Source organism: Sciurus vulgaris, assembly GCF_902686455.1.
Source record: "Sciurus vulgaris genome assembly, chromosome: 8".
NCBI classification, from domain to species: domain Eukaryota; kingdom Metazoa; phylum Chordata; class Mammalia; order Rodentia; family Sciuridae; genus Sciurus; species Sciurus vulgaris.
The window spans coordinates 99,242,378-99,255,599 of record NC_136468.1 but is presented as its reverse complement, the minus strand read 5'-3'; the positions used below and the strand labels follow the sequence as shown (position 1 = coordinate 99,255,599).

Genomic DNA, 13,222 nt, shown 5'->3' with positions numbered 1-13,222 from the left:
TTTTGACTTTTTTTTTTTTTTTTTTGTGAGACAATCTCATTATGTTGGTGCAGCTGACCTCAAACTTGGGATTCTCCTGCCTTAGCCTCCAGTGGCACTGGGATTATAGGTATGCACCAACACATCTGACTCTAAATAATATTTAACTAAATTTAAAGAAGTCATTAAAGCATTAATAGTATTATTATTTAATATCAATTTTTTTCTAGTAATATGGACATTTTTACTTCTTTTTTCTGCCTTTTGAGTTTATCTAATCTCCCCTCTCCTCCAAGTTGTCAAGGATCAGTAAGTAAACTCCTTCACCTTATTTAGGGTTATAAAACATGAGAGTTAAAAGTCGGGAGGGCAGGTACCATCTAGGCTACTGGCCAAGAATCAGCTGTGGGAGAGAACAGGATTAAATCAGGATATCTGTGGTTTCTCTCTGAACCAGAAAATTTGAGATCCAGATATAGCCCGGGTTAGGGATTGAGACTTGAGCCAAAATTGTAATTCTCAGCATGAACATGGGTCAGAAGCCAGACCGGAAGGAGGACAAACATGACAACCTAAAGTTATTTAGCAGCTTTGTCCTGTGCAGAGCTGCCATGTACAGTTGTGCCTGCTGTGCAGCACAACTGCCCAGACCTAAAGTGCCTAGAAGGTGGTGGGGAAAGTGGTTGACTTAGATACTGTCTATAAGATGTTAACAATGTTACCCATGTCATAGGTGTCCAAAATGAGGATAGAGCAAGTCAAAGCTAAACTCGGCTTGTGCAGTGGTACTTTATGTGAAGAATAGGGTGACTTTCCTAGTTGAATATTTCATAAAAATAAGAACAGAAATGAATGGCACCACCTACTTCCCAAGAGTAATAAATGGAGATTATTGTAGTTATATTCTCCATATTTCCTTTTGCTGCCCTGAATCCCATAGTCATAATATTGATGAAAAGTTTATTGATTCATGTTTTTCATTTTTCTTTTTAGTTATACATGACAATAGATTGAATTTTGACATATTATACATACATGGAGTATAACTGCCCATTTGTGTGGTTGCACATGATTTGGAGTTAAACTAGTCATGTATTCATGTAAGAACATAGGAAAGTTACGTCCAATTCATTCTACTGTCTTTCCTGGGAATACCTATCTCCTCACCCTTTCCTTCATTCCCCTTTGTCTAATCCCGCGAACTTCTGTCTCCTCCCCCTTATTGTGAATTAGCATCCGCATATCAGAGAACATTGGGGCTTTGGATTTTGGGGGTTGGTTAATTACACTTAGCATGATAGTCTCCAGTTCCGTCCATTTAGAAAATATACCACATTTTCTTTATTCATTTATCTGTTGAAGGACATCTAGGTTGGTTCCATACTTTAGCTATTGTGCATTGAGCTGCTATAAACATTGATGTGGCCAAGTCACTGTAGTATACTGATTTTAAGTCCTTTGGGTGTGTGCTGAGAAGTGGGATAACTGGGTCACATGATGATTTGACTCAAGTTTTAATCATAAAACCACTGTCTCTTGCACAAATACTTGTTAAGTATTGTTGAAACTGTTTGGAATTCAATTTTACTTTTGTGTTGGAAAACCAAACCATTTCCCTCTACTCTCACACCAATCCACACAGAGGCTTCTGTGACCTCAAGAGATGTACAGACTTCCCACCAGCAAGCAGTTCTGCAGCCAACACTAACTGCTGTCCTCTATTCCAGTTTCATGCTGACATTGTCCACTTGGACATAATGTCTGATACCACAGATCAAGAGCTCAGTTTCCAAGATTTCCTCTCCCACCCCTGTTTTGCCAGTTACACACCGACAGTCATTTTAATTATTCTTCTGACCAAGGTTATAAATCGGGGCATCCATAAACCCCCTCTCCTCAGGTTCAGTTAGTTTGTCCTAGCTGCTCACAAAACTCCGGCCAATGTGTTTACCCTTTCATTGTAAAGGATGTGAACAAGGATACATGAAGAGAAGAGATGAAGAGATACATAGGGTGAGGCATGTAGGAAGGGACATAGAGTGTCCGTACCTTCTCCAGGCAACCACCTTCAAGTTTTGAGGGTCTGAAGCTTGACTTCCAGTGTTTGGCTCCTGAAAGCTCTCCAAACCCTGTCCTTTGGGATTTTAGACAGATGCCATTGCGTTGGCATCTTTATGATTGCCAATATAGTGAGTATGGAAACACAGTGAGGCCTGCCTGGTCAGATTGTTCAGCATTCCTTCCTGTGGGGAGGAGGGTCTTAACCTACTGTTTCCATGATCTGCCTTGGAGAGGGAATTATGAGCCAAGAACCATGGACCAAAACCAAACTATATATATCATAGTATCACACCTGTTTTAAAGAGTCTGTTCTTTTTCTGCTGTTCCTCTTTGGTTAGGGTTTTGCCACACTGATCCGAGAATGGCCTGGAGATCTGTACAACAATTCAGTAATAGTTCAAGCAGTTCGAGACCACCTGAAGAAAGATAGTCAGAACAAGACTTTACTCAAAACCCTGGCAGAATTGTGAGTATTTCTTAGTGATTTTTTTTTTTTTTTTTTGCAAATCAGCCTACTTTGAAAATTCATACTTTAGACTTGGGCAGACCCTGAATGGAGAAGATGCTTTTTTTATGCCATTTTCCTATATTCGCCTTTTTTAAAAATTTTTTAAGTAGTCAACATGTTGATCATTTTTATTTTTCCCACATTTTTACTGATTCATTATAGTTGTACCTACTGGTGGGATTTTTTTGTTACATATTCACGTATGCACCCAGTACGTCAATATAATTTGGCCAATGTCATTCCCCAACACTTTGCCTCTTCCCTCCTCCCACCCCGAGTCCCTTTTTTCTACTGATCTCCCCTGCCTATATTCACTTTTTTTTATTTTTATTTTTTTTAATGGACACCATACCTTTATTTTTTTATTTATTTTATGTGATGCTGAGGATCAAACCCAGTGCCCCTAATGTGTTAGGCAAGAGCTCTACCACTGAGCCACCCCAGGTCCTACATTCACTCTTTTTTTTAAATTTTTTACAGACCACATTTTGATTCATTATACACAAATGGGGTACATCATTTCGTTTCCATGGTTGTACACGATGTAGATTCATACCATTCGTGTAATCATACATGGACATAGGGTAATGATGTCTGTCTCATTCCACCATTTTTCATACCCTGCCTCCTTCTCATTTCCTTCTACATAATCCAAAGTTCCTCCGTTCTTCTCTCACTCTTAATAAAAACAAAACCTTGCATAAATGTCAAAAGAATAAGTACAAGGTAAGGACAGTGTGTGAAACTGTTCAGTTGTGATAGGATGTTTCCCAAAGGAGAGGGCACTCTGGGCAATGGTTAGGGTGGAAGGCTGCCAGTTGTTATGCCCCACAAGCAAAACAGTTTCCCAGTGAACCAGGCTCTGGATTGTTATTCCCAGACTTTCTAGTTAGTCTCTCAAACATCATACTCCAAATATTTAAAATCACAGGTAACAGTTCCCTTTGGGAATTAATAGCAAACTAAGAGTAGTGCCAGACATCAAGTCAAGGCTCAGCAAATGGAAGCTTATTAATATTTTTCATATTTTGGGGGCATTTTGATCTGGCTGTGTGCCAAATGCCTATGATACTAAGATACACCCTCAAGGTGCCTCACTCTAGGGAAACAAATAGAATTGTGCAGGTCTGTCTAGAAGACAGTTCCTGTGGGCTTCAGACTCTCTTCAAAACCCTTCCACCTTAGACCTCTCCCCTCCCATCTTTGTCCAGGACCATGAAAAGACTGTTTTAGACTTTCCACAAAAGAAGTCATGTTTGTGGCATTCTGACTTGAAACACGAATCATTTTCTCTTAGAAACATTGTTCTAGATGCACCTTGGATTTTGTAGCACTGTGAATAAGGAACTGACAGTATAATTTTGTTCACTTGGCTTTCAGGAGCACGCTGAGGGACTTAATCAATGTGAAAATATCGTTTCAATGGAAAAACATTTCGATTTTATATAACCCCTTACAGATAAGTTTTTGGAATATAACCCATTTGTCAGCTGAATACTGTTTGTAAGAATTTTATCTCATTTTTCTGTTTCTGAAATGAATAGGTCCTTCATTCTGGATCACAGCTCCATTGACTGGTATATGGATTTCTATAAAACTTTTGAGGCTGAACCCCCAATGAAAATTTTTTATTCATGAATGTTATAAATTTTCTGAAATTCTAGTGAGGTGAAAGGGTCTGAGAAAGAAGCGCTTACTAGTCATGTATTGTTAAATCCCAAGGAATGTATTCTTTTTTTTCTGAACATATGTTTCAGTTTTTAATATTATAAAACTATCTGTGCAAGTGTATTTTTATTAGAACTGTTGATGAACATTAATGGAAAAAATTTTATCTTACCAGGTATACCTATGACAAGAACTATGGCAATGCTCTGGAAATATACTTAACATTAAGACATAAAGATGTTTTCCAACTGATACACAAGCATAATCTGTTCAGTTCTATCAAGGATAAAATAGTTTTATTAATGGATTTTGATTCAGAGGTAATGTATTTATTAGTACTGATATTTTTCCTACTCCAAATGTATGATCATTAGACATCTGTCCAAATGCTGGATTGGGAATGAACCACATTGCTTGACCATATGCTGATCTTGCTTAGAACACTCTGACCCTCCTCGCTGGATGTTGTTATTTTAGTAATCAGCATTCAGGAATCCTTTCCTTGATATGGTGATTCTGTAAAAGCAATTGTAATTAATTTGATATAGAACTCAAAGATATGTATGTGTGTGTGTATAAAGTAACTTTTTAGTAAAACAGTTCGTATAATTCATAGAAACAAATGAGGCATACACTTTGACTCATTTAACCCTCTTAGTCTATGTCCCAGAATTAAAGTGAACTTCTATTTTGATTCATTTACTACTGTTTTATTCATTGATTAATTCATAGATGTTCACAGATCCAGCATGTGGAGTTTCCACTGATACTCAAGTCCAGGACATGTGGAATGTGTTATTTATTGTAGCTTACATTTGAAGAGTGGTTTGCTTGACTAATGATGGGACTATCCTTTATGGCTCATAATCACTTTTTTATAAAGTGATAAACTGCCCCCCATGTAAAAAAGAATCTAATTAGAAATGCTTATGAGAAAAATGAGGTTCATGAAACAATGACTTCATTCTGAAAATTGAAATTTTAGATAAATGAAAAAAATGGGATTCTAAAAGCTCTTTAAATTTAATGCATTATATATTTAATGCGTTCAATTATATTTTTCTGTATTTAGGGTATTATGTGCTATATTAATCTCTACAAACTTAATCTTATTGAGATAAGACCTATATATACCTCTTTTTCTGAAAAGAAAAAAAGTCCATTTTTTATACTGAGTCAAGTCTATAGAGACTACAAACCTAGTAGAATGAAGTTCAGGTCGAGGGACTCTGTTTCTCTGGCAGAGGATGATTAAGAGGATGACATGCTTATATAAAAATTAATTACATTTTCCCCATACCCAGTCTTCCCTCGTGCCCACCCATCCCAGGTGTCTTTGTAGCCTCATTTTGCATCTAGAGATGTGGGAAAAGATGAAAGAGGCTGAAAGTAATTGCTATTCAAGAGTCCCAGTCAAAATTAAGGAATCAGAGTTTTCTAATTAGAAGAGACCTTAGGAATAATCTATTCTAACACCCTTATATTTCAGAGAACAAAATAAAGTTTGGACAGCTAGGTAGTAGCAGATCGAAGAACAGGACCTGGGTATTCTCCATGAGGCTCAGTCTGGTGGCCTTTCTTCTCACTCACTTGTCACAAACTCATTTGTTTCATATATGTTAAAGGTGGCTAAAGTAAATTCTAAAATTCCATAACCTTTATACAGTATGAAACTTTAGATATCTTATTCTTTTTTCAACTCTTACCCTCTTCTCCATGTAAGACCAACCCCTTATATCTGTGAAATCTCATAGGGAGACATTGGCAATTTTCAGATACTAAGAAGAGTTCATTTTTGTGGATTTGATAGCGAGATGTTCTCACTCCTGAGAGTCATATGAAAGTTTGTGAAGATATTTGAGATGTCAAGGGGACTAGAATATGTTGGGATATTTTGTGTTTGGTAAGTTGCATCAAGGCACCATTTTATTAGTATACAGAATACATAGGCCTCGGATTGAGACATTTGAAAAGGCATTCCTCTACAGTTATCATTTTACATAAGGGCCATTGTAAAGCTAAGTGTTCCTTAAATACAAAAAATAAGCCCTTCACCTTTACTATGGTAGTATGTACACTATGTTGTGTTTAGTGTTCTTATGTGGCAGATTTCAGTGACTATGGTTATTATTTTGTATTTCAGAAAGCTGTTGACATGCTCTTGGACAACGAAGATAAAATTTCAGTGAGTGGCTTTTTGTATGATTTTTTTATATGTATAAGTCCATTTGTTAATAATAGTGACAAAAGACTGGGTAAATTATAAAGAAGTTCATTTGGGCTTCTAATTCTGGTCCAAGGTCAAGGGGCTGCATTCAATGAATGCCTTTTCACACGCAGAGTCCTGAGCTGGCACAAGGTGTCACATAGTGGGAGACAGCACATGCAAGATTCCAGCAGTGCCCTTGTGGGAGAGCAAAGTCAAATGCATGAGAAGCAGCAAAATCACCGGAAAGGGCCACTCTTGCTCTTTAATAACAATTAGAGAGGCCGCATTAATCCCTTTACTGTGGCAGTCATGCCCAGGCACTCACACTGGGCTCCACCACCTTTCCATACTGTTACATTGGGGAATCAAGCCTCAGCATGAGTTCCAGCCAGGGAACAAACTACCTCCCCGCATCATAGTGGGTTACTAGATGAGTGTCTAGACCGTTTTAGGTATAAGAATGAGAAGTGTTTATCAGATAATTTTGCAGCTGGGTTTGTGTCCTTATAACTCTGTTAATGAATTTTCTTTTTTTCCTTAGATTAAAAAGGTAGTGGAAGAGTTAGAAGACAGACCAGAGTTACAGCATGTGGTGAGCATTGTAGTCTTCTTTTCCCCTTTTGATTGAATAATGAAGTGGAACACCTTTCAGTGTTGGTGGGAGAACTCTTTATGAGGTTAATACCTAAACTGGAGGTTTGACAGCAGATGATACTCTGAAATTACTCAAATGTGGTGATATGCTTTGAATCCAGGACTAGGGTTAATGCAGAACAGGCTCTTGAACTTTGACTTACAATTGAATTGAGTTTTAAAGAAAAGTTATATTAATTTCTGTTACCCCACTGTGCCTAGGAGTAAGCTCCTTCCCTCTTTAATTTCCTTTAAATATACTGAAGTACAGCAAAAGCAGGAGGTGAAACATAGAAACCAAGTTTTCCTGCTAAGGAAATAGCACACAACCATTCTGACCCAGAATGGGGCAGGGCCTCATTTCTTGTCTCTCACCCCAACAATAACTAATCTCACCTTTCTTGTGCGGCCTTGGTGTTTGTAGTATTAGACCTGTTAGTGTAGATTTCTTTGGGGACTACTTGTATTCCGTGCTTTGCATCATTAAAGGAGAAGATATTTTCTGTATCCTTTAAAAAATTACAAAAGCTTTCAGTAGGACCACAGGCATCAAACATAGTAAGTGTCTTTGCCTGTCTTCTTGCACCCCAGGAAGAGGCCTGGGGAACAACATCTTTCATTCAAAAGTCAGTTATATACATTGGAACTCTTCAAGACAGAATAGAAATGTAAGGTATGTTTTTTGCTTTTGTTTTCTTTGGCTCAGGAGTTGTACAGATGCTATTGCTATATTGTTCACAATCAGAAATCTCAAGATTATTTGTTTATCCAAACAGAGCTTCACTTTGCTGGCCACCTTGGAAATTTGTTTATAAAGCAATGATTTTTGACTTTCTTAAGCCATGAAATAGGTTTGTGGGCAGTGGCTGTGTGACAGTATAATCAGTGCATTGGTGAAATGGTGGAAGAATCCACATTAAAATGGTTCATCTTCCTGGCCAGATGATACAGGTCTATACATTTGGCTCAGCACACATGACAGAGCCTTCCTTTCCTATTTTTGCTTCTGGGAAACAGCACCAGCTATCCCAGCCCACATACACTGACCCTAGTGCCAGTGCCTGGCAGTTCTCCTCATCAGACCCCAGTCCTGGAGATGATTTTAATCTGGCTACTCTCAACCTGCCCTTCTTGCCTTACTTAAGGAGATGTAAACCATTAGCCCAGGGAGTGGTTTCTCTAGGTGCATACATATGTCATGGTTATGTAAACACCAAATATCAGTCATCAGCTCACTCATTTATAGTCACAGCTTTAGGGGCAGACTGATGGTCTGTGTCAATTATGAACCAACTCACCTGGTTACCTCCACTCTAGGTGTAACTGCCCTTTGTGTGATTGGTGTGATTGAGTCTTCTGCCTCCAGTGGGTTGTGGGCTTTTTATTTAAACTTTATTAAACATTGAAAATTTATTTCTGATTTCTAAGTACTATATTGATAGACAATCTTGCATGTAAGTAAAAGTGAATTATTTGCTTCCTTTTAAGTTCACTTTTCCAGACAACTAGGGTAAGCAATCGGTTTTGAAAATTGGTTCAGAACCCCTGTACTCTTGATTTTTATTTTTTGTTTTTTGATATCAGCAATATAGGCAGTGTTTCATTACAACCACAGATCTTACTGAGACTCAAAAAGGGGAGATGAGGAATGAATGGGAGTTAATTTTGCTCTTACTAATGGGGTTTAAAAGAGCATATTCTTGTTCTGTGACTCTACTCCTTTACATAAAAGAGAATTTTTATCTTCTAGAAAGAATACTAATCAAGTATCTTATATCTGAGGTGAAGCAGATAATGACAATGATATTAACAGATGCTGTTACTAACATTTCTGTAGTGTTTAGCATATGCCAGGCATGGTTCTGAGTGATTTACAAATGGTATCTCGTTTAATCTTCACAGCAACCCAGTAAGCTCTCTTGTGGGTTGAGGGAGCTTACTTAAGGTCACAAGGTTGTCAGTGGCAGAGCCAATTCACTGAGGAAGCTTCTAGAAGTATGAGACTCTCCTTGCTCACTAGGAGGCATCTTCTTCCCACTCCTCAATCATCTGGGTTTTTTTTTCCTAAACACTACTTCTCTCCCACCTCTCTGTGGAAGCTATTTATAACAAAGTAGCAATGTTGACTAGTATTGTGTTTTTCTTATTTTAATTTTCATGGCTTGTCTTTGTTCCTTTTAGTATTTGCATAAACTCTTCAAGAGAGACCATCATAAGGGACAGCGCTACCATGAAAAACAGATCAGTCTTTATGCTGAATATGATCGACCAAACTTACTACCCTTTCTCCGAGATAGTACCCATTGCCCACTTGAAAAGGTAAGGCACAGACTCCTTGACTTGTACACTTCAGAAGTTATCATTGCTAAGCCATTTGTCATTTTTGTACATCCCCGTTCAAGGGAAAGACTGTTGCTGCCCAAGCTTAAGTTTTGCTGGGCTGTTCTGATGAGAACAAATCCTTTCAAATTAGATTTTAGTGAGGAGCTGAAGCATTTATGTGACAGGCTTAATTGGAATAAAGGTTTAATGTCTATTCCAGAACTCAGTAACCATCACACTAAAGTGAAATTAAGAGTCTGAGTCTGTGTTGCAGGATTAGGGTGGCACCTTGGTGTCAGAGCTGGGAAGTCAGAGCTGCTTATGTCCAAAGTCAGAAGCACTTGCTTCAGTCAGGAATCCAGTTTGATAAGCCAAAACTGGTAGCTTAGCTCCTACACATCTGTTCTAAACATCCACCTCTATTTCTATATTTCACTAAGCTATGTTGTTATAATTATATCTTTCCCATTCACCTATAAATTCTTTGATGGTAAGGAGTTTGTCTTATTACTTTTGGTAAAAGAATAAAGTCAATAATCTGCATTTATAGAAGTCTCTGAAAGGGCTTTAATGTTATAGGTTATTAGGATGTTTTCATTAGAGAGAATTTTTTGTCAGAATCCATTGTGGCAAACCTGTGTATTTTATATTACTCTACTCTTATCCAGGTACCCAAAGCAGTCTTAAAGGAGATATTCATGACATATATAAAGGATATCATTTCTCTTTTCTTAGAAATAAGAATTCTGTATACACTTAATCATTTTAGAAACTATTTCTATTTGTGTTGACCTATAACATGAAAAAGTTACCATGTGTACCAATTCATGAGTAACAGAGTAGATTCCCAATTAAAAGGGTCACAAGCATGCTAGTAGTGAGTGAGGACATGCAATATAGGTTTGCCTGTTTTGTCTAAAGAGAGAATCATAGCAAGTATAGTCTCTTTTTCTCCTGAATATAAAATTAAAAGCTTGATCCTGACACTCTCCCCTCCCACAAAAAAAAAAAAAAAAAAAAAAGATTTCTTCCTCTTAGGCAAATTGACAGCTGGTTGAAATCCTGGAGAATTGGAGAATTCAGGTCAACTTTGTTTTGAATTGGTTGAAGTCCTAAATTAGTAGTATTTAGCCAGAACTTTGTAGGCACACTGATAGCACATCAAAAGCCCTTTAGGGGCCAAGTGTTTCCATGGATGAGATTTGGGATTTAAAATTACCACATCTCTTCAATTCAAAAATTAATCAAAAGTTTTTTATGGAATTGTTCACTCTGAGGACAGATAATTTGTAGGAATTTAAAACATCTACATCAATTTTTAAAATAACAATAAAAACATCATGCTTCATAACATCTGCTGTGCTTTCAGGTGCTTTGTTGCCTTTAACCTCTACAAAAGTGCTGCTGGATGGATAGAATTGTTTTATACATAACATGACGAGTCTTCAGCTAAAAGAAACAGCCCAAAACCCAGAGCTAGGAAGTAATACGTGGAACCTGGATCTTTAAACTTCAGGCCCCATATGCTTTCTACTATGATGAGGAATCATCTTTCATGTTTAAAATGTTAATTCAAATTACAACTTGGGTATGCCTTAATATTGAAAATGTCATGAAAAATAGTCTTTTAAACTGCCAGTCTGACCCTTCTGTATGTACTGGATGTGATTATCGGGCACTAGTCCTAATTTTGCAAATCTGATTTGATTGTAGTTAAAAGCAGAGCATCAGCTTTATAAGTTGACAGACTTTTACCTGAAATTATGATCTCTTTCATATCTAATAGTACTCACAAGGTGGCAGTATTTGTGAATTTGGAGGAATAAGCTGAGAAACAAAGTTCATAGATTTTTTTACTAAAAAGGATTTGAAGATTGAATAAAAGATTACAGGGTCAAGACTAGGTAGAAGTCATTATTTTATAGTTGATAAGCTTCTATTATGACTCTCAGATTTCTGACTCCCTTACCTTTATACCAAATCAGAAAAGGGAGTGTTAAAATATTACTTTTACATCATTTTTTTTTTGCTCAATTTTTGTCAGTTTTCTACATTTTCACCTTTATTTTACTATTACTCTCGCTTTACAAGTTTTCACCACATAATCATCGCAGTTTTTATGGCAAAATTTTTTGCGAGATAGTGGGGTATGACCAGTATATAGAAGCTTTTTCTTTAAAAAAAACAAAAAAAACAAAAAAATTCTGGTATTACTTAAAAATCATATATTACCAAACTATCTTTGGTACAAGATTAGGATGCACAGAATACTCACAAAGGTATATTAACACATGGTGATGATCTTGTAGTGAAATACAGTGCCTTTGTGTGTTCTTTTGCCTCTCACTTTGGAATTCTTAGATTCCCTACTCTTTCCTCCAGAGGGAGCACTATGGTCCAGAAACATTCAAGAATCTAAAATAAGAAAACATGCTCTTTTGCTGCACAATATTAATAGAAAAATTCTGTGTACAAGAAATACTTATTTTTGGTACTTAAAATTTCTAGATATTTTCAGATTCTCTTATCATTTGTGAAGGGAAGAATTTAAATGCTCTCCTAATCATAAAACATTTAATAATCTGTGAAATTTAAATTTCAGATTATCTTTAAATTTGATGATACACATCTTCTTGAATTCAATCCACTGATAACTTCAGCTTGCCTTCAGACATTTCCCTGCATGAATTTTCACTTTTGATAATAGTATAAATGAATTTTGGCATTATTTTCCATGAAATGGTCAGTAGAGATGGAAATATTCTGTAATCTACTTTGTCCAACTTGGCTTCCACTAGCCACACATCACTATTAAGTATTTAAAATGTGACTGGTGCCCCTGACACCCAAATTTTAATTTAATCAATTAATATTTAAATAACCACATAGAACAAGTGGCTATTGTTTAGGACAACTTGGGCAAGGTTTTGAGCTGCAAACTCTCTTTGTGATTTGAAACAAGCACATTCTCCTAGCTGGGGAGGCTGGGAGGTGTTTTTTCTAAGTCCGAATTGTCACACTCCCATGTAAGAAATCATTACTATGGAAGAAATGAGATACTGGAGGACAACTAGTGTTCTCTGCCTAATTTTGAAAGGAATACTGTGAGTCATTGAATTATATGTTTCCTCCTCATTGTAACCTTCAGTTATTCTCACTTCTTATTTAAGTGGTATGTGTACCTTAAAATACCATCCTCGTTTCTTAGGATGTTCCTAAGTAAGGTGATGCTTGTTTTTTCCATTTGTTTTCCTTTTTCTGCTACATGAATCTCTATGATCAGTTTTTTCCCCCTACCCTTTAGCTTGTTTAAAATACATCACCTACAGAAAAATTTTAAGTCAAAAATCAAAATATCAAGACTAGCTCCTGCTGTTATTTCCCAAGATAGATCACTGAACAGAAAGAGCTAATTAACTTGAACTGTTCTTTTTATTTCCTGGATTCTTGTTTATAAAACACCCTTGGCTGGTTGTTTTAAATAACCACTTTAAGTATGCAACCCAGTAAACTTGCTCCTGAAACCTTTACTGCCCGCTCACTTTTTAAAAATATATTTTGCACATCCCCTATGGGCCAGGCATTGTGCACACCATAGGACTTAGAGCACACATGATCCCAGGGGAGGGAAATTAAATGAATGATTCAGGGAGTAGTCAGTTGTCCTGGTGGTAAAGAATTGAGAAGCCATGCTTAGAGTACATGCCTAGGAACTGACCTGATGTGAGGGCCATAGGAATATTTGTCTGACCAGGGTGGAAAGTGGGAAAGTGGGGAAACATTTCAGCAAAGGGGACACATTGGAGCGATAAGCAGAAGAAAGGAACCTGCTCTAGGAGTGC

At 37.0% G+C, this 13,222-nt stretch overlaps 1 protein-coding gene across 2 annotated transcripts in view; it reads left to right on the top strand.

Moving 5' to 3' along the window:
• The window catches only part of VPS41 (VPS41 subunit of HOPS complex), a 161,762-nt gene that overhangs the window by 129,313 nt on the left and 19,227 nt on the right, over positions 1-13,222 (top strand). For both annotated transcript variants that reach the window (XM_079151749.1, XM_079151750.1), the window contains 5 exons: positions 2,379-2,506; positions 4,392-4,536; positions 6,360-6,401; positions 6,967-7,017; positions 9,240-9,377. In XM_079151749.1, the coding sequence (XP_079007875.1) occupies positions 2,379-2,506; positions 4,392-4,536; positions 6,360-6,401; positions 6,967-7,017; positions 9,240-9,377 (504 nt within the window). The remainder of the gene's footprint in view (positions 1-2,378; positions 2,507-4,391; positions 4,537-6,359; positions 6,402-6,966; positions 7,018-9,239; positions 9,378-13,222) is intronic.